The sequence below is a fragment of the Hippopotamus amphibius genome, chromosome 3, assembly GCF_030028045.1.
Source record: "Hippopotamus amphibius kiboko isolate mHipAmp2 chromosome 3, mHipAmp2.hap2, whole genome shotgun sequence".
Lineage (NCBI taxonomy): Eukaryota > Metazoa > Chordata > Mammalia > Artiodactyla > Hippopotamidae > Hippopotamus > Hippopotamus amphibius.
The window spans coordinates 151,377,181-151,397,899 of NC_080188.1; the positions used below are offsets into that span (position 1 = coordinate 151,377,181).

The following is a 20,719-nucleotide window of genomic DNA, read 5'->3' on the forward strand; positions in this document are numbered from 1 at the left end:
ATAACTGGGATCATATGGTATTTGTGCTTACCTGTCTGGCTTATTTCACTTAGCGTAATGTCCTCAAGGTCCATCCATGTTGTCACAAATGGTGAGATTTCATTCATTTTTATGACCAAGTAATAGTCCATTGTATTTTTTTTTTTACCACATCTTTTTTATCCATTCATTCATTGATGGATACAGGTTATTTCCATATCATGGCTATTGTAAATAATACTGCTGTGAACATGGGGATGCATATATCTTTTTGAATGAGTGTTTTCATTTTCAAGTAAATACCCAGTAGTAGTGGAATTGCTGGATCAGATAGTAGATGTATTGCAGTTGTTTGAGGAACCGCCATCCTGTTTTCCATAGTGGCTGCACCAATTTACATTCCTTGCAACAGCATACAAAATTTCCCTTTTCTCCACATCCTCGCAAACACTTGTTATTTATTGTCTTTTTAATGATAGCCATTCTAACAGGTTTAATGTGGTATCTCATTGTGGGTTTGATTTGCATTTCTCTGATGATTAGTGACATTGAGCATCATTTCATGTGTCTGTCAGCCATTTGTATATCTTCTTTGGAAAAATGTCTCTTTACATCATCTGCCCATTTTTTAATCAGTTTGTTTTTTGCTGTTGACTAGTTTGAATTCTTTATATATTTTGAATATTAACCCTTTATCAAATATATGATTCGCACATGTTTTTTCATTCAGTAGGTTGCATTTTCTTTTCTTTTTTCTTTTTTTTATTTTTAAAGGCAGTAGATTACTTTTTTAATGTGGTTTTAAAATACATCAAAATCAAGTCCCTGGCTATTATGCATATGAAAAGGAGGCCAAAAAGTTGTCGGTACAGCTTCAAACAGATCTGGGGGGCCAGGTTGGGCCATAAGGGAAACAGTTATAGGGACAGAAGGCAGCACCCCTCCCTCAGGCAGGTGCCTGACTGTCCCTGGGGAAACCTCCTCTGTGCTGTACAAGGTGAGAGCGCTGATGCAGTAGCTGGAGAACCAACTCAGCAGGCCTTGCCCTCCCCCATAGACACCAGGGCAGCTCCACTGGCCTACTGGTCAGCCCTCCACGGGGCCACCGTGATGGAGATGGAGGAGGGGAAATAGCCATCTTTACAGACATAACATTCTCCTACAGATAGTGCCTGAGCTCAGCCCATGGTCCAAAAACCTCACGGAAAACAAATTTTAAAAAGTACTGCTGACCCCTCTCAGAATCTGGTGTACATGAAGCTCTTGGCTGGACAAGACCCTTAACACAAATTACTGTCAGCAGAGCCCTACCTGCTCTGGTCCCCTGGAGGAAAAGCTAGCAATCTAAGAAATCAGTACAGCTCTTGGTCCTAAAACTGAGGTCATGGGAATGAGACCTACCCCAGTGAGGAAGGAACTGGCCTTCATTCATGGATAGGTCACCTCTTCATCTGGTGCAGGACCCTGGCTGGTGTGGGCAGCACCCAGGAACCTGGGCTGACTTTGGAAAGCAGAGCACGCAGAGCAGCTGAGTGATTGATAAGATTTGGTCAATGGACAGGAGGAAGAATGGGATCCCCATCTATAGCCTGGCCTGGATGGCTAGAGACAGATGGCTGGGGCTGAGAGCAGAGGTTCTGCCCTGCAGAGCTGGGGCCACCTTGCTCCCTGTAGCTCCACAGCAGCTAGACTTGGTTTCTGAGGGTTGCTGTTCTGTGCGTCTGTGATTTTCCACATCACACTGGACCCCGACAGTCCCCTCCCCGCCAACATTAGGGCTTTAAGAGGTAACTGAAGTGAAGCAGGCAATCGTGGGCTACTGCAGGCCTTCCTGCTTTCTTTGAAGGGGGTAGGCAGAAACTTATGCCTCTTCCCCATGCTTCCTTAGCCCAGCAAACCCTGTATGGGATTGGCACCTCTTATGTTCCTCAGCAGAGTAGTATCAGAGCCAGGGATGGCAAATAGGTCTCAACACTTACACTGGCTGCTGGAGGAATCTTGAGAAATGAGGGTATATACCAGGGATTTAGCAGGAAATACTCTGAAGCAGATTAGTGGTACTTACCATAGTGGAAGAGGGGAAGTGGTGTGCCATTCATTTTCCATCTCTGGTCTAAGTGCTAACATAATTCAGGAATAATTAACACTCTTCATGAACCTAATCATGGGAGGGATTTAAGTTAAGGGCTGAAAGAGTGGACTATTTGTGGAAGATGAAGGGACCTGTAAGATAATGAATCAACTTCAGGGAAATACAGGAAGAAGCAAAAACTCAACCATCCGATCCATCTTGGTCTGTGGCTCCTTCAGCTACGTTGAAGCTGAGCCCCAGATGGAGATGGAGTTGTAGTGCCCCAGACCCAAGACTCATTCTGCTCTTCTAGAACATTATTTTGTACAAAGATTGGCTAGTACTCTGGCAAGTTTGCAATTAGCAGGACCTCCGGTGTATAGGGTAGGGTAGCATGTATAAGGGGTGGGAGTGGGGGTAGAGAAGAAACAGACACAACTGTCTGCAGCCATTTTTGTGGATTTCTGGGAGTCAGTCAATGGCTGAGTCTCATTCTTATCCATTAGCTGTCAGACAAGAGCTGGGGCTCCCACACAGGAAGAAGTGGGATGTCAAGGAGGACATAGCTCAGCTCTTATTACTTGGGCAACAGGATCAGAGCAAATCTCAAAAGATTGCATATTGAGGGTGTGGGTGTAAGAAGCAGAAACAGACTCATAAAGCCACGGGGACAGTTGGACCTGGGGCCCAGCAACTGCTGCATGGAGACAGTGGTGATAGCATCAGTGGTGGCCTACCAGCATTGAAACCATAGGTAAGCTTGTGGCATAGCCATCAGAAGCCCTTTCCTTTCTCTTACTATAAACAAACAGTCTGATTTCATGAAGCAGGAAACCTGAGCACCAATATGGCAAAGATGCCAGGTGGGTGGTGAGGGGGGTAGGTCACTGGAGTCCAGGAACCCAAGGCATTGCTGCTAAAGCACCCCTTCTTCCTCAGAAGATCCTCGGCACAAACACTGTCACGTGCAAAAGTAAAACAAAGGAAACAAAACCCAAAAACCTTTAGAAAGAATCCTTTGTGTGATCTCTTGTCAATCATTTGTGCAGGCTACAGAGGCACCTGTGAATGATAAGGCTACTGCAAAACATCATTGGCATGGTTCTGGCACTGCCAGAGGGCAGGGGCTGAGGGGCCTCCAACAGCACATCATCCCACACAGAGTGTTCTCCAGGTCCCTTGTCCTAGGCAGGGAAGCAGTTTGATCGCTGGCTCTGAGTGCCTGGTCAGTGCTCTTCCTGGTGACCCCTTTTCCAGGTCAAGAGAAGCAAAAGAGCTTCCAGGGAGCTAGGAGAGCCAGAGCTGCCCAAGTCCTGCCAACAGGAGAAACACAGTCAAGGCCTGGGCATATCACCTGTCATGAGCCCTGAAGGGCAAGGAGGGAGGGACTGAGCCTCAAATCGGGCACGGAAATGCCCAAGTCACTTGTCCTGCCAGCTTACTGTGATGGCAGCCACAGATGACAGCTCTGCTTTAAGAGTCTTCAGCTCACAGAAGAGCCACTGGCTTCCTTTGTATACACCCCCACCTCCGATGCAAGCCCATTTTACACTTACAGATGTAAATGTATGAGGCCTTGCACATATGCCATATGTATGTAAAACTGATCCACAAAAACCAAAACTGCAGAGTCAGATGCCAGCCAGGTCAGAGCACCCTGAGCCTCAGCGATGAGAGCCTCACACGGGTCAGGCCTGACTGGGCTGCTCACTCTCTTCCCAGGGCACCCCTGGCATAGGCTCCCTAGGCAGTGGTGGAGGTGGGTTCCTGAAGCCCCATTTAGCCAGAAGCTTCTGTGCTTGGTGCTCCAGGGCAGCAAGGAGCTTCTGTCGCCCTTCGGAAGCTAGGTGCTCGGACCCTGGGCCCCTCACCACCTGTTCTTTAGAGGTATTGGCAGTGTCTGGCCTTTGCTCAGGGCTGCTGTCAGTGAGGAGGCCCTGGCTTCCAGCACTCAGGTCCTGCGCCCTCTTGTTCAGGTCATTGCTCTTGGCCTGCAGCACCCAGCATGGCTTCTCCAGATGCTGGATTTTCACCTGCAGGCCCTCCAGCTCTTTGTGCCAGAGTGTTTTCTCCTCAGCCATCTCAAGCAAGGTCTTGTTGCTGCTCTCCACTGGGACTGGTACGTGGTGGTTTCTTCTTGATGTTTTCAGTCGTCTTTTCCATCTCCTGTTTGAATGTGATGAACGCCTCACTGCTTTTGTTGTGGAACTCTTAACACTTCTCAGTGTATAGGGTAAGCTGCTGCTTCATATGGGTCTCCTGCTGCTTCATCAGCTTGCACATCCTCTGGAACTCCACAGCCTCTTTGAGGAGAAAATCCTTCTCCCCTGGTGCCTCTCCTCTGCCTCCTTCAGCATCTCCTGGACCTGCTGGAGCTTGGCACTCGCCAGCTGCTTGGTCCGTGTGTTTGAAGACTTGGTCAGTGTGCTCCTCCCGCCGCTCGTACTGCTCAGTCAGCTTCTTTAGCCTCTCAGCCAGCTCCGCGTTCTCCTGGCGCAGCTTGGAATTGTGCTTATTGTGCTGTTCCATCTGCAGCTGAATGTCATTCGGCATCACCCAGAAGTGCGAGGCCACCTCCTTGCATTTCTTCTCTTTCTTCCAGGCCTGCTGCACACCTTCCTTGAGGGAGCGGTCGTGGTGCTGCAACTTGCAGCACAGGCTCTCAACCTTGCTGCGGGCCAGGACAGCCTTTCTGTGCTCACCACGCAGGTGCCTTCTTCTGCACCAGCTAGATCTGCTTTTTCTGCAGGAGCTTCATCTGCTTCTGGGAGTTCCGGTGCTCCTCCAGCAGCTCAGCATACTTCTTGCATAGGGCTGCGAGCTTCTTCTCTGTGGTACTCAGCGTGTTCAGCATCTGTATCAGTAACGTTATCTCCTTTCCCAAACCCTTCGCTTTCTTCTCCTGTGGCCTTCAGTGGTCTCGGTCTACAACCTTGTCACTTGCCTGGATGCTTTCTGTGCCCAGTTCCCCCCTTGGAGGTCTCCTTCTCACTATTGACCTCTGGGGTCTCTGGCTCAGGCTCCCCATTTCTCGAGGCATGGGTCTGGGACTTCTCTGCATCTTTAGGTTCATCGGGCTCACCCTGTGCCCCGCACTCCCCTGGGTCCCCTGATTGTTGTCCATACAGTATATGCTGAGGATTTCTTCCAGCTGGAGGCTCTGCTCCTCAGACACGTCACGGAGCAGTCTTGGCTTGTGCTCCCTCAGCCTTGCCTGGAGCCTGGCTAATGGAACCTTCAGCTTCTGTGGCAGGAGCTGACTGGCTGGGCTACTCCTGAGCTCCCTCTGGTCCTGCTTGGGGTTGCCCCGGGGTGTTTTTTGGGTTGGAAGTATTACCTGATTGCTTGGCAGTCCCATTCTTTTTGTCTTGGTTCTTCATTGTGGTTTGCAGTATTAGGTTAGGAGCAGATCCTATAGAAACAAATACACTTGCTGTTTTCCAGAGTTTAAAATTCTTTGCAGCATGGATCAGAAATCCCAGCACCAGGTGCACAGAGCTTCTTGAAACAAACCGGCCAGCCTTCCCTGGAGGGAGCCAGCTATTCTCTGCCTCTCGTCGGTCAGGGGAGCCTGGTGTGTCCAGGAGCCAGGGAGGAGAGGCCTCCTTTTCCCCTGAAACCACTTCCTGGTACAGCATGGCCCCCTCACCACAGGTGGAGCACAGGATAGGCTCAGGGCTGGGGACTGATGTGGCAGTCTCCTATTCCCAGGCCCTCCCCACCCCCCGGGCCCCAGGTGCACCCCCCCCCCCCCCCCAGCCAGCACATTTTCATTTTTTTTGACGGTTTACTTTGCTGTGAAGAGGATTTTTAGTTTGACATGGTCCCATTTGTTTATTTTTGCTTTTGTTACTTTTTCTTTTGGACTCCTCCAGAAAATCATTGCCAAGACTGATGTCAGGGAGCTTACCACCTATGTTTTCTTCTAGGAGTTCTGTGGTTTCAGGTCTTACATTCAAGTCTTTAATCCATTTTGAGTTCATTTTTGTGTATGCTATAAGATAATGGTCCAGTTTCATTCCTTTGCATGTGTCTGTCCCGTTTTCCCAGCACCATTTTGCTAGCTTTATTTTATTTGCTATTTTTAGTTTTTTCTAAAGAGAAGGGAAAATTATAACGTAGCATGAGATCAGTGAGGGGAAATAATGGTGTAGGCTGGTGAAATGATTATCATTTGTTTTTAAACATATGAAATAAAACATACGTTATAATGTCATAAAAAATAGGACAAACAGTATATTGTATACGCGTGAATATGTGTATATGTGTGTGTGAGGCATACATACATATCTATGAAAAGTCAATGTATTTGCTCTTGTTTGGTTCCCTAAACAAATAGATCAATGATGATTCTTGGTTTTTATATACCTATTTTTAGCCTTTCTCTGTATCCTCAACATTTTAAGGTCGTAATGTTACTTAAGTTATTTTTTTGCACAGTTTTTCTATCTGCAATAAGATAGTAATCTTAAACTTTCATGCTTAACTAAAATTACAAATTTGAGATGTTTTTCTGATTAATTTTAGATCCCAGTTATTAAAGCATTTGGCATCTTGAAGCGAGCAGCTGCTGAAGTAAACCAGGATTATGGTCTTGATCCAGAGATTGCTAATGCAATAATGAAGGCTGCAGATGAGGTAAGAGGTGATAAGTGTGTTTACTTAATGGCATCAGATCCATATTATCTGCTGGGTAATGATAAGCTCTGGCATGAGGAAAGGGGCACTGTGAATTCTTAAGTTAATGCGTTTCAGCATAAGGTGGCAACATTATTGTTTGGTGAGGATATTAATATGGTGCTTAGAATATTGTATTGTGGCAAATGTTTGGATGATTTTATACCTTTTATTTTTAATTCTCTTTACTTTTCCTTTTAATTTTATATAGTTTAAAGAAAACTTTTTGAAGAGGTACTCTTTGAACTTATTTGATTTCTTGGTTTATGTATAAATGATTCCTTTTAAAGCTAGTTGGTTATTTGATAATACGTGTGGAGAATGTAATATCACTGTTCCACCAAATACATAATTGCTTATGCAATTAAAGATAAACAGAGATAATAGTTTAAAAGCTCTGTATATAATGTTCATTGCAGTACTATTTATTATAACAGCTGCTTATATGTTATATTGTGAAGCCATAGAAATTTAGTTTTTTTAAGGAGTGTCATAGAACAAAGCCTACCATATAAGAAGTAGAGAGGAGAGATTGCAAAATACACCTAATGTTGTTTGGAAAAAATGGCCAGAAAATGTGTTTTTCTGTATCTACATATATACTCCCATCACTTGAAGTAGAAACTAGGAGATGCCAAAATGCTAATCATCTTTATTTCTGAGGGTAGTACTGTGATGACTATTATACTTTTCTTAGTTCTCAGAATTTTTTACACTGATCACCTGTTATTTTTATACAACTAGAAAAAAAGTTTATTTTAAAGTGAACCAGTTGTTTAAGGTAATAGATTTCTAAAGTGCATGCTGATTTTTTTAAGCTAAAATCATTCCAGAAGGTGAAGTTAAGCACCCACTCTCTTAAAAAGCTTACAATTCAAAAACTAACAAATTAACTAAAAGTACAAAAATATGACAAAAATAGGGACAAATCTAGACTGTATTTATGTCTGTGCTTGAAGGTTGCTACTCATAGGATATTTGTGGGATGCAGTAGCTATTAGTGAACTCACACTGTTAAGTCACTCGTTCATTATCATGCTGACTCTGGCTTTAGCATCTGTTGGATATTCCTGCTGAGTATGAACACTAAATTTATCTAGAGACTTAACGCATTTGCCAGCCTTAACAGGTGGCCCTGTCTGGATATTATTAGAGGGCAGTTGGAGAAATAGAAGAAAAATATCTTTGATTCAGTTTTCATCTGGAGTCAGTGAAATTGTTATACCATTCACAACAGATAATCTTTCACCTTTTAAAGCAGCAGCGGTTAGATTGCAGAAGCTTCAGTTTGCTGGACAACCATGAACTATGTGGCACCATCAATAGCATATGAGAAAAGTGAATGTCCTTAAAATAGTACTATAAATGATACCAACTTAATCATATTTGATTAAAATATCTAAATGAATATTGAATATTTCTTATTTTTTAAAATTCATTTTTTAACATTTTGTTCTGCAGGTAGCTGCAGGTAAATTAAATGATCATTTTCCTCTTGTGGTATGGCAGACGGGATCAGGAACCCAGACAAACATGAATGTAAATGAAGTCATTAGCAATAGAGCAATTGAAATGCTAGGAGGTGAACTTGGCAGCAAGAAACCTGTGCATCCCAACGATCATGTTAATAAAAGCCAGGTTGGTATACAGTCTCTTCTTTCCTTTGGTATAAATTGAAAAAAATCCTGAGGTTTTCCTTGTAAAACAGGCATTAACTTTTGACAAGAAAGGTTCATTCTGCTTATATTCTTTAATGGAAAGGACTTCTTATATGTTCTTATTTCTTTTAGGAATCTTGAGTCTATGTCTTAAATTTCATAAAAAGCACCTTTAGGGAAAAAAATCATTTTTAGGACACCTGAATTTGGTATATATGTATATTTTCATTGTTTGATTTATTTTTAAAAACTCTTTCTTTTGAAAAATAAAATTATAAGTATTGCAAAGATATGTCAGAGTTCCTGTATAGCCTTCGCCCATCTACTATCCTTAATATTAAATATTTTACATAACCCTGGTACATTTATCGCACTAAGAAATTAACATTGGTACAATACTCTTAATTAAACATGCTTTATTAGGATTTCCCTAATTTTCTGTTGATGTCCTTTTTCTCTTAACCAGGATGCACTCCATGCTCCACATTGTATTTAGTCATCATATCCCTTTAGTCTTCTCTAATCTGTAAGAGTTTGTCTTTTGTTTTTGTGAGTTTTGAAAGTAGTGGTCAGGTATTTTATAGAATGCCCCTCTATATGGGTTTTTCTGTTGTTTTCTCCTGATTAGACTGAGACTGTGTATTTTGTTATAGAAAGGAAGGGCTTTTCTTGTATCGTATCAGGGGTACATGATAGCAGCGTGACTTGGTACTGGTGATGTTAACATGAATCACTTGGTTAAGATGGTGTCTGCCAGGTTTCTCCATCTTCCGTTCTCTGGTAGAAGTAAGTTACTGTGTCCTGCCTATACTCCAGCTACTACATTTAAGCTGCACTTCCTAAAGGGAGAGTATCAAGAAATTTTTGGACATGTGTTAAAATCACCACAGTATTAATAGAGAGCTTTGAGGCTATGCAAATAACCTCTTTCTCGTTAAACTTTTGCCTATTAATTTTAACATTCATCAGTGGATCTTGGCAATAGCAATTACTACTGTGGTGTTTTAGTAGTGATTTTCTGTTTCCCTCATTCTTTCTACATTTATTAATTGAAGTTTTTCTGTAAGGAATATTTGTCTTCTCTCTCCCCCCATGTTTATTTATTTAATCATTTATATATATCAGTATGAATTCATTAAAATTTTTTCTTAAGGTAATAATCCAATATTTTTGATATTTATGTTGCTACTCATACTGTTCCCACAGAGCCACAGCTTGTGGGCTCCTGTGTCCTTTGGACTTGCCACCATCCTTTTTTCTTTAAGGCACTTATTAATTATTTGCACTACAAGATGCTCCAGGCTTATCATCTTGTATTTTTCCTGCCCCAGCCCCCATAAGTATTCATTTTTCCAAAGAGCTCTTGGAGGATCTTACTGGGAAGTGATATTTAGAAACAAAGATCTGGTTACTGAGTGTAATTTAATATATTTTTAAGTATTGAGGAAGTTTTTTCACAGAAATCCATTGTATGAAGGATTTTGCAAACCCAAGGCTTGCCTTTAAATATGAGTTTATCTTTCATGTGTACTGAAGTCTGAAATCTACTTCAGAATAATCTAGTGTGTATGATCAGGTGGAGGAGTGAGGTGGAGTTATAGATGAAACAGTATTGGCTATATACTAATTGTTTGAATTCAGGTAGTGGATACATGAGTGTTCATTATACCATTCATGCTACTTTTGTAAGTAGTTTGATAATGTCCATAATACTGAGTTTAAAAATGAGTAATGAATATATTTTTTTAAATAGCATCATAATTTAAAAGTATGGTTTACAGTTGAGGAAAGAGCATAGAGTTTAGACTACCTGGTCAGGTCCCAGTTCTGCCAACCCTAAATATTTTGGCAAGTTACATAAGTTCTTTGACAGTTCAACTTTTCTATTTTTGAAGTGGTGACCTACCTCACAAAATTTTCCTCTAGTTTAGTAAAGGAAGAAATGTTTGTGAAAGACTGTATGTGCTATTTAACTGTAAGATATTTTATTACTGCTATCCTTACCTACATTTGCTAGCTTTGCTTCTCCATGTCTTGCTGTTGTGTATTAGCAGGCAGGCAGAGTAATATATAATACATTCATTGTAGGTGGTATATGTAATACAGTCCTAAATACCTTCCACAAAGGAAATCAGATTGCTTCTTATTTAATCCTAAGTGACTGGCCACATGTAAATGTAATTAAGTACTAAATACGCTAAGTTTTGAGTAGTCATTTAGTGAGATTTTTAATTGAGACATTCAAGTTTGGTTTCTTTGCCTCTAATTTAACACTTACCATTTCTTTTGAAAATTTTCCAACAGAGCTCAAATGATACTTTTCCCACAGCAATGCACATTGCTGCTGCAATAGAAGTTCATGAAGTACTGCTACCAGGACTACAGAAGCTACATGATGCTCTTGATGCAAAATCCAAAGAGTTTGTGCACATCATCAAAATTGGGCGTACTCATACACAGGATGCTGTTCCACTTAGTCTTGGGCAGGTATATTGAGTATGATTAGATTTGGTTCAGTTGTGGGCTTGGTACAAACAGCCAACATATTACCCTCTAAATCACACTGGTTTAAAAGGCCAAATTTATAATGATTCAGTTCAGTGGCAGAGATGATTCTGCATTAACAGTCAGTAGTTTTTATTGGCATCCACTCAGGAGAACAGAGCATACTAGCTAGGAGCCAGACTCCACATCAGTCTACTTGAGTTCGAATCTTAGCTTTGCTTTGTGCAAACTCTTGGACCTTGGGAAAATTATTTAGCCTCTCCGTGCATCAGTTTTCTCAGCTGTAAAATGAGGAAAATAATATCTCTTTCATAGGATAGTTATGAGGTTCAAATAAGCTGATTTGTGTAGAGTGCTGAGAACCGTCCCTGACACATTATAAGCACATATTGGTGTTAGCTGTGATCATCATCTGCATCACTATCATTGTCATAATTTCTTCCTTTGTCTCTCTTACTCTAAATTAGTAAGTTCTTTAAAAGTTAATTTTACAGTGATTAAATGGGACATATCTTACTCTTTAAAATTATTTTGGTGACATGTAAAAGAGGTATTACTCTCTTTTCCAGAATACCAGAAAGTATTTTTATGTTTCTTTATTGACACTGTAAAGAATGCCTAATAGTGTTGCAAAAGAAATACAAGGAACAGGTTTTGTCTCAGTAAGCTCACTCCAGTTTGGGAGGTGGGACATACAAATTCTATATCAAGTATCAAAGGATAGTTATCAAATAACAGTGTTTTTGTAGAAATTCAGGTAAGGGTGAGGGTTTGGCTGCTGGTTATTTGGAAAGATTTCTTTTGTAGTTTTGTTCAGATGATGGCAAACACTGAAAAAAAACTTGATCATTTACCTTAACTTTATCATGGAAGGAATGAGGAAACCTGGAAATGATTAATTGAAATACAGGTGATATGACTAAATTGAGCTTACTAAATTAAGTTGCTGCTTAAGGCTATATTTTATCTCTTTACATCATTGGCTCTTAGTGCCACACATAATTTCTAAGGAGGTACAGTGTGTTTTTGAAACTTTTGAGTATCCCTCTGGTTTCTGATTTTTTTCGTTTTTTGTGTGTGTTACACGTGGGAAAACCATTATATACTGAAGTCCATTTGGGCCATGACTCAGCCTCCTATGTAAAATCATCATTCTTTGTATTATGACAGAAAGTTATATTTTTCTGTTTGACTTTATCTTATCAGAAGCATTTATACTTGCTTTTATTGGAATTGTCTTTTGAGTTTTTTGAGTGCAGTTTTTTCCCCCAATAAAAGTATGTTCCTTAAGTGAATCCAGCTGGTATATATGTAAGTGATGTTAGATCAGATGGATCAGATCTGCCTGATGGAGTTGTATCTTCTAAAATGTTTTCTTTAGAGCAGTGTGAAATCCTAGTACTAATCAAAAGTATTCATGATTTTTCAGTGTTTTTTAGGTAGGAAAGAAAGATTTAGTGTAACCATGTAACCTGGTTTGCTCAGTTGAGTTCCAGTTTATACCTTCTGTCCCTGCATAATTCTTGATGGGGTACAGCCCTTGCTGTGTTCTAAATATGATGAATTCTGTGGTTACTTTAAGCATTTGTTATAATTTGGGAACCAGTGTGGCATTAATAGCGGAATTAAAATGCATCTTAAAGCTACAGTCTTACTCTAACCTGTTACCTTCTTTGCTTTTCAGTGAGTCACTTAGCTTCTTGAGTAAAACATCCTCAAATTCCACATCAGGTTTTTTAACTGAAATTGTATGGAGGATATTTCTGTGTTTGCATTCTTCTTGAGAAGATTCAGTTTTTTTCCTTCTCAAAGTTGTTTGAGATACACCAAAAAATAAAATCAATAATCTAGTAGTTTCTTTTTTAAGGTTATTTCCTGTGTTGTTTTTCTTTGCTTTCTATTAAAAGACTAGTTTATGAATAGGCCTCATGTTATCATCAGCGGCATTGTCTACCTGATAGTTTATGAATTCTTTCTCGCCTATACTTCGCTTGTCATATGAATTAAAATAATATAATTACAACTTGAGTAGCTTCTAATTTTGTACCTAAAAGTGTTTTTAAAAAACTCCTATTTAATGCAGTTAGAGTAACTTGTATGCTATCAGGGAAAGTATATATTCTTACCTTAATTTCTTTCTCTTTTCAGGAATTTAGTGGTTATGTTCAACAAGTGAAATATGCAACAATGAGAATAAAAGCTGCCATGCCAAGAATTTATGAGCTCGCGGCTGGGGGCACTGCTGTTGGTACTGGTCTAAATACTAGAATTGGCTTTGCAGAAAAGGTTGCTGCAAAAGTGGCTGAACTTACAGGTAGGTAATAACGCAGTTTATTACTCATTTCCATTTTACTAGTCTGTATTTTTCTGGGTGTTTCTGCTTTGAATTCTTACAAATTTAATGTTAGAAATAGTATTTTCCCATCAAACGTACTTTGTGTGTATTTCAGAAGTTGTAATGTTAACCTTTTGCTTTTTAAAAGCTTTCCATCTGTAAGTTCATACAATGTGTAATGATTAAAATCTGTCAGCGCTAATTTTGTTTACTATCTGGTAGTATTCAATTATTTTGCATTTAAAGCTGTTTTGAATACTCATTTTTCAAAGCAGGAGGAGTCAGCTGATGGTTGAGAAATTCATTTGAGTGACAGATATGTTAGAGATGGACAGTCTTTAATTTCTTTTTTTCCTGTTGCATGCTGTGACATTTCTTTGAATTAATGACCTTTTTGCATTCTCTTTCCTTTAGGAGAGTACTGTTCTCTTGATAATGATAACTGTAATGAGAGCTATTATCTCCAGAAAACTCTTATTAAGATACAGATATTGCCAGAGAGTTAGGGTGCAGATAATTACACAATGCTCATTATTGCTTACTAGCAGAGATTTGTTTTTTAATCAAATTTTAATCAAGAAGAACTGTATTATGGGGTTTAGAATATGTAAATCTTCAAAAATTTGAACAGGGGAGAGATTAAGAATGTCTGACTCATTCTGGCCCCTAATCTCTCAGAGGACCTTGTGGGTCCTGGCTAGAGAAGAGAATAGAATACCTGAAATGGTAGGAAAATTGTACTAGGAAAGGAATGTGGAATAAAACAGAGTAAATTTTACCCATATTTTATCTTTACTCAAGCATAGTCAGGCATCATACACATGTGTTTGCAATAGGATAATGTTTTTTCTTTCAATATTTTATGTTTCTTTCAACATTTATTGTACTTGTTTATCTTTTAAATGTGCTGGTATCATCAGATTCTTTCTACTCCTTCAGGACTTCTTGAAGAAATGTAGACAAGGCTTGAGTCTTAAGCATTTTTTTCCTGAAGTAAAATTTTTATTCTGTTCTATTTTTGCTTTTCATATACTAGCACTTTGCTTAACTTGCTCATATTAGAAAAATGTTTAATTTTACATATTAACTCATATAGGTTATTATTTTTCCTTCAGGCTTGCCTTTTGTCACAGCGCCAAATAAATTTGAAGCTCTAGCTGCTCATGATGCTTTGGTTGAACTCAGTGGAGCTATGAACACTACGGCTTGCAGTCTGATGAAGATCGCAAATGATATTCGTTTTCTGGGTTCTGGTCCTCGATCAGGTCTGGGAGAACTGATTTTGCCTGAAAATGAACCAGGAAGCAGTATCATGCCAGGTAATCACATAGCTGGTAAATGTTAAAGCTGGAACTTGACTAGAACCCAGGCATTCTCATCCACAAAGCATATCTACTTTTATTTAACATGATCTCAAAGTGGGTGGGGACATGTGTGGCACACTAGTTTCAGAATGTCTTTGTGGGCTACCTTTGATCAGGACTTCTGGGAACATCACCCAACAATATAGGAGAGAAGAATTTTAGTTAGCAGCATGTATTTTGATTTCCACGTTAGAAAATGTATAATAGTTCTATCTTTCATAATCCAAAGCAAATAGAATTCTAGAACAGGCTGTTCTGCATGGGTTGAGTAAAGATGAATTATGTCAAATGCCACATTTCATTTCTTGCTTGGGTTTTGGCCAGTTAGGTAAAGGAGGCTCCACAGATAGTGTTGGAGTCTTGCTTTATTATATGTCTTACTTTATTTAATGAAGTTAGATTTCCTTCTTTTCTTGATGTCTGGATTCCAGTAAGTCATTTGGTGGACTCACTTGATATTCATGGAATCCAGTGGAGAAGTGTGGGCAGTACTGTTAGATGGATGTAGGTGTGTGAACAGTGACATGTAAGGAGTGCCTAATCAGTTGACTTCAGACTGGAGGAATATCTTGGCAGCAAGCTGAAAGGCTCTGCTCCTTCACCACTTTACTGGTGACTGAGGGTGAAGGTAGAAAATATGTGTTGATCGTATTAGCAGATAAAGTTGAAATAGTACATCAGATGACAGAGTCTAGATTCATAAAGGACTCTGTAATTGGACTAAAACTGGCAAGGTGACTTTTAAGAGTTAAAAAGAAAGACCTGACTGTAGAGTCTTTTAAATCTATGCATGTGTAGAATGAGAAAAGATCTGATTTTAAAGCATGTCATGTTGAAAAATGGCATGAGTTCAGTTGATTGCAAATTCAAGGTGATTACCTAAAAAAGAGAAATACAGAGTCACAGGTAAGAAACTAATCTTCCCATTGTGTTGCTTTGTACTAGTCAGAGGAATCAGGGATGTTTGGTTCAAACTCAAGCTTGTCAGAGAAGCGTTACAGGCTGGCAGGGTTCTGGAAACTCAAATAGGAAAATTCCAGCTAACGTCAGTTTCCTCTGAGAAGCCTCCCAGAAGTTGGTGAGGTGCTTTTTTTTATAAGTGTTCCCAAAGCAGTCTGCACTTCTCTGAGTATATCCCTTATCTATTATAATGGCCAGTTCTCTCTCCCTAGCCTCCGAGTTCTATGAAGGGAGGGGCTGCATCCTTTTTCCTCACTGTTTGCCTGGCTCCATAAATATTTCTAAAATTAATATAAGCCATGAAGGTGAAAAGAGCTGTATTTACTGTGTAGTTGTGGGTACTCTACTCATTAACCATTGCATGATTCAGATGCAGCCATTCTGGCTACATGGTTTGTTTCATTAAATAGCACTGATGGTTGGGACCTTGCTTTATTATATGTCTTACTTTACTTAATGAAGTTAGATTTCCTTCTTTTCTAAGTTATTTGATATAAAACTTAATCTTAACTCATATTTGAAACCACAAGTGTGTTTGATGTGGTACCTTTCCTTGGTGGTTTTCTTGAAGGCAAGGTGAACCCCACCCAGTGTGAGGCAATGACCATGGTTGCAGCCCAAGTCATGGGCAATCATGTCGCTGTTACCGTTGGAGGCAGCAATGGACATTTTGAGTTGAATGTTTTCAAGCCAATGATGGTAAGCTTTAAATTTGATTTTAATGTCTTTGACCAAAAGCTAGTTGTCTTGGTTTTTTTCTTTCATTAACGTTTCTTAAAGTTCATTAGGTATTTGGATACTATAAGTAGCAGTTGGAAGTTAAGCATATGTTTGGGGATTAATCCTGGATATTTAATTAGGTGACTTTTAGCTTAAGTAATTGATGGTTTGGAGTCCTTTATTTATGTGAAATGTTATATCTAAATATATATTAGAGGCTCATTTCCAGTTTGTGTCTGATGTAAAGTCTTATTTTAATTTGATAAGAACATGCAGATAACATATAAGTATATTCTTTCAGTGTATTTATCAAATATTTATTGAGTACAAGTCTGTGGTTGCTAGTGATAGAACAATGAACAAGACAGAGTTTTTTGCCCTTATGGGATATACATTCTGGTGGAAAATAGAAAGAAGACAGACCAAAGCACAACTTAGACCGATAAACTTTTGCTTTCAAGTCAGATTCCAAACAGTTAACACCAGGTGCCTGGCAAATATATGTGCATAACAATAAATGTCTTGCTAATTTTTTTTAAACAAAGATCTGTTTTGTTTTTAATAGAAAATAAGTCAAGATAATCAACATTTGCCATATAATAAAGGCAGTATCAAATTAAACCTTGAAGTTCTGTGTCTTCTACTAGAGTCCATTATTGGGAGTATAGTTTTCAGACCCTGGGATTTTAGACCAAAGAGATTAGGATGTGGAGATATATCTTAATATATATTGGGAATGTTACCAAAAGAAAAAAAACTGCTAAAACAAACTAATCAACTTTATACTGTTTTAAAATATTGTGTGAAAGTTTATTTTCAAATTATCATGGAGTATTTGTTTTGTTAAGCATAAAAAATCATGCTGATCACTGAGAACTGAGAAGCCCTGACTTCACTGATTGCCTCAAACACATGGTGAACTTTCTAACCTCTGCATCTTTGTTTCTCTTCCTTCTGCGTGGTAGATTCTTTTTCTGTCTCTGGCTATTTAAGTTCTCTCCATCAAATAAAATTTCATCAGCTCCTATAACTGGAATTTATTTTTCTCTATGCTCTGTAACATTTCATACCTGTATTTTATAACACCACAGACTATCTTGTGTTTTAGTTATTTGTATTTATGCCTTTTTACCTCTTAAAAGGGCACTTCTGTGCCCTCAAATATTTATAATTTCTTTCACATCTGTTTTCTTGGGTGTGATGCCTTACACGTTGTAGGAGTGCTGTATGTTAATTGAGTTATATATTCATTTATGAACCTGCAAATGATATATTACTGGACAAAGAAAAAAGTTAGGCTTAGTAAGTCTGTCTCTCTCTCTCTTAGATTAAAAATGTGTTACACTCAGCCAGACTGTTGGGGGATGCATCAGTTTCCTTCACAGAAAACTGTGTGGTGGGAATTCAGGCCAACACAGAAAGGATCGACAAGCTAATGAATGAGTCTCTAATGTTGGTGACAGCTCTTAATCCTCATATAGGTATGCATTTAAAGAATAATAATGTCATTTTGAATATAGAGTTTAAAAGCTGAAAAATTTTTGAGAGACTACTGCATCAATGTGAACAACAGATTTCTTTTGGACAATCTCTTAAGACATTTGAAATTGTGTTGAAAGATTCTATATATATTTATAACCTTTATGGTGTTATATTTCTTTCAAAAACTTGATTGATTATGCTTCATTTTATTTGAAATGTGGTAAGTTCAGCAGTAGAACTTTAAACTTATTTTAATCTTAATGGAATTCAGATACTATGGGACACTAAATTCAGATACTAAATGTCCTCTCAGCTTGTAATGTCACTAGGTGGCACTGGCTGATTAACAACACTGAATGAATTTATTTTTCTGCCTTCTCTAGATGATATACTGTACTTTGTTTTTGTTGTTTTTTTCAACTCAGAAATGGATTAAATAAATAAAAAGGGTAAATATTTCATTATATAGATTCAAACATGTTAACTTGTATTATAGATTGACCATAGTGATCCCTGTTAAATACACTGTTTTAACTCATAGATTTTGAGGCATTCATTGCATTATGTTATGATGTGTTAAAAACCTTTTCCCACCTTCCTCTTAACTGCTGAGCTGAGGTTATTAATGTATTCTTTGATTTTCTACATTAGAACAAGTTTTTGCAGTCATTTGGTATGATGTGATTACTGTTCTAAAACAGTCTTATTACTTCAGTAATCCTGAACTCTCAGGGCTGTTTTGTATTCTTGGCTTCATGTCAAGCTATAATTTCAGTCTTGTAAAGTTAAAGCTCATATAACTGCTTCAGGTAGCTGTGAGCCCAATATACTGTCTGTTCTTTGGAATAGTATTGATTGGCAATAATACTGGATTCATTTGAAATCAGCATTCAACTGGAGAGATATACAGAGGAACCCAAAGGTTCATGTGAGAAATGTTTCATCACATTTATACTTCAGAATTTGTTACGAAAACATTTAAATTAGAGATACTCCTAAAGCAGAATGATTGATGTCTGTCTTAGAGTCAATTTAATGTGAGGTAAAGGCCATACAAGGATGAGTGGGCAAACCACACCTTACTGGTGATAGAGCATGAGCCTTACAACTCCACATCCTGGGTTCTGTTTGTGCTCATTATGAATAGGCTGATTGGTAATCATGTTTTGTGGGACTTGAACAAGAGAACTGAAAGGGTCAGCATAATGCATAGACTTTAAAGTCATTATTAACATAAACGTACAGAATGTCTAATATTAACCCCAAAGGTTTAACATGAGAATTCTTTCTCTCAAACTTAGTCTGACCAGTAAATGCCCTTTTCAACATGTTTAGTATTCACAAATTAAGTTAATTTTATTATTAACTATGTCCATAATATGTTTTATAGGTGGATTAAATGCACAGTACACGTAACGTCTTATATGTAGGTGGTTGAACATCTTGCTTGGTCAATAATCATATTGCCTCAGCAGGCTTATTCTCATTGGTCATAGTCGTCTAATCTTGGGGGGCTTTTTTCCCCTCTTTCATTGGTTTCATTTTTCTTTTTTCTCTTCTTTCTGGATTTTGCCTTTTTTTTTTTAATTACATTAAATCGAGGCAACTTGCAGGATTACCCTGCCCCATCTATATTAATTTTAAAAGCAAATAACTTTGAGATAAGCAGTAGACCTGTGGTCTCTTGCACAAGTATATGTTTATACTAAAACTTCCCAACCTGTACCCTTGTAATGTCTGGAAAGAGGCCAGGGTATGGAGTGCTGAATAGAGAGAGATGTTGGAAGCAGCTCTAAAGGCTCATCTCTGCTCAGAGCCCTGTCTACTCTTCCCTTTTAGAGCCCTTTACCACAGTTCCTGGTTGTGCAGTCCTGTATTTTCTGTAGTGCTGCAACATTGAGCTTGTTAATGCTTTGTTGGAAAGATAATTATTTCTGGTTAAACATGCTGTTGAAACAGCACGTTTATACTACTCGGATTTATATTTTTATGTCTTGGTGCCGTGTGTGTGTGTATCGAGAGAGAGAGAGAGAGGTGTCTGTGTGTAAATATTTTCCTCCTTATGAAAATATCTGGGTTAGTGGACAGTTTTAATTTAGGGACAGATCTTATAGAAAGCGAGGTATGTATTACTTAAGGAAAGTAAAAGTTTTATTCTATATAAGAAATGACAACTGTCAAGATAATCCACTGCTAAATATTTTTGACTAAAAAATGTTTACTTAACAGATCGATAGCATCAAGTAAATAATAATAATTACCCTTTGCTTTAGAATACCAAGTTTCACTACTAATTCCTACATCACTTTTTAATTTTTTCTTCAGGGTATGACAAAGCAGCCAAGATTGCTAAGACTGCACACAAAAATGGATCAACCTTAAAGGCAACTGCTATTGAACTTGGCTATCTCACAGCAGAGCAGTTTGATGAGTGGGTAAAACCTAAGGATATGCTGGGTCCAAAGTGATTTAAATAAATTTATAATAAAAATGATTGTTGTATAAAATAACAAGTGAAACAGACTCCTTATATTTCTTAGACACAAATGGATAAATGTGAAAGGAAGCTGCTATTGAACTTGACTATGTCTAGCAGAGCAGTTTGGTCAGTGTATAAAACTCCAGGACATGCTAGGTCCAAAGTGAATTTTAAAAGTGTAAAATAGAATAATCAAATGGTGTAAAATCAAAAGGAAAATAGACATTTTTCTTTTTTGTTAACTGACTTGTATTATATAGTTGAATCTGTGATTTTTGTGTATGGGTGTTTACCATTTCAAATGTTTTATAAGAACCATATCAATTTTAGAGTTTTAATTTTTTTGGTTGGTGGTGTTTTTTAAAAAAATTCTCCTGTAGTAAAAATGTGCCTCTTATTAGCTCATTCCCAAGTTATGTCTTCAGACATCTTTTATTTTCCTGTGATTTGGGAGCGTAAGCTGACCAAGCATTTGCCACCCTAAGTGGG

At 38.5% G+C, this 20,719-nt stretch overlaps 1 protein-coding gene and 1 pseudogene across 1 annotated transcript in view; one reads left to right on the plus strand and one right to left on the minus strand.

Annotated features, from left to right (window-relative positions):
• Nucleotides 1-20,443, plus strand: part of FH (fumarate hydratase) — a 35,172-nt gene extending 14,729 nt beyond the window's left edge. The window contains exons 3-10 of the mRNA XM_057728299.1: nucleotides 6,578-6,688; nucleotides 8,189-8,365; nucleotides 10,690-10,872; nucleotides 13,039-13,204; nucleotides 14,341-14,544; nucleotides 16,121-16,248; nucleotides 17,597-17,750; nucleotides 20,077-20,443. Coding sequence (XP_057584282.1) covers nucleotides 6,578-6,688; nucleotides 8,189-8,365; nucleotides 10,690-10,872; nucleotides 13,039-13,204; nucleotides 14,341-14,544; nucleotides 16,121-16,248; nucleotides 17,597-17,750; nucleotides 20,077-20,219 — 1,266 coding nt within the window. The 3' untranslated portion in view covers nucleotides 20,220-20,443. The remainder of the gene's footprint in view (nucleotides 1-6,577; nucleotides 6,689-8,188; nucleotides 8,366-10,689; nucleotides 10,873-13,038; nucleotides 13,205-14,340; nucleotides 14,545-16,120; nucleotides 16,249-17,596; nucleotides 17,751-20,076) is intronic.
• On the minus strand, nucleotides 3,794-5,483 carry LOC130849420 (alpha-taxilin-like; annotated as a pseudogene).
• Nucleotides 20,444-20,719: the final 276 nt, after the last annotated feature.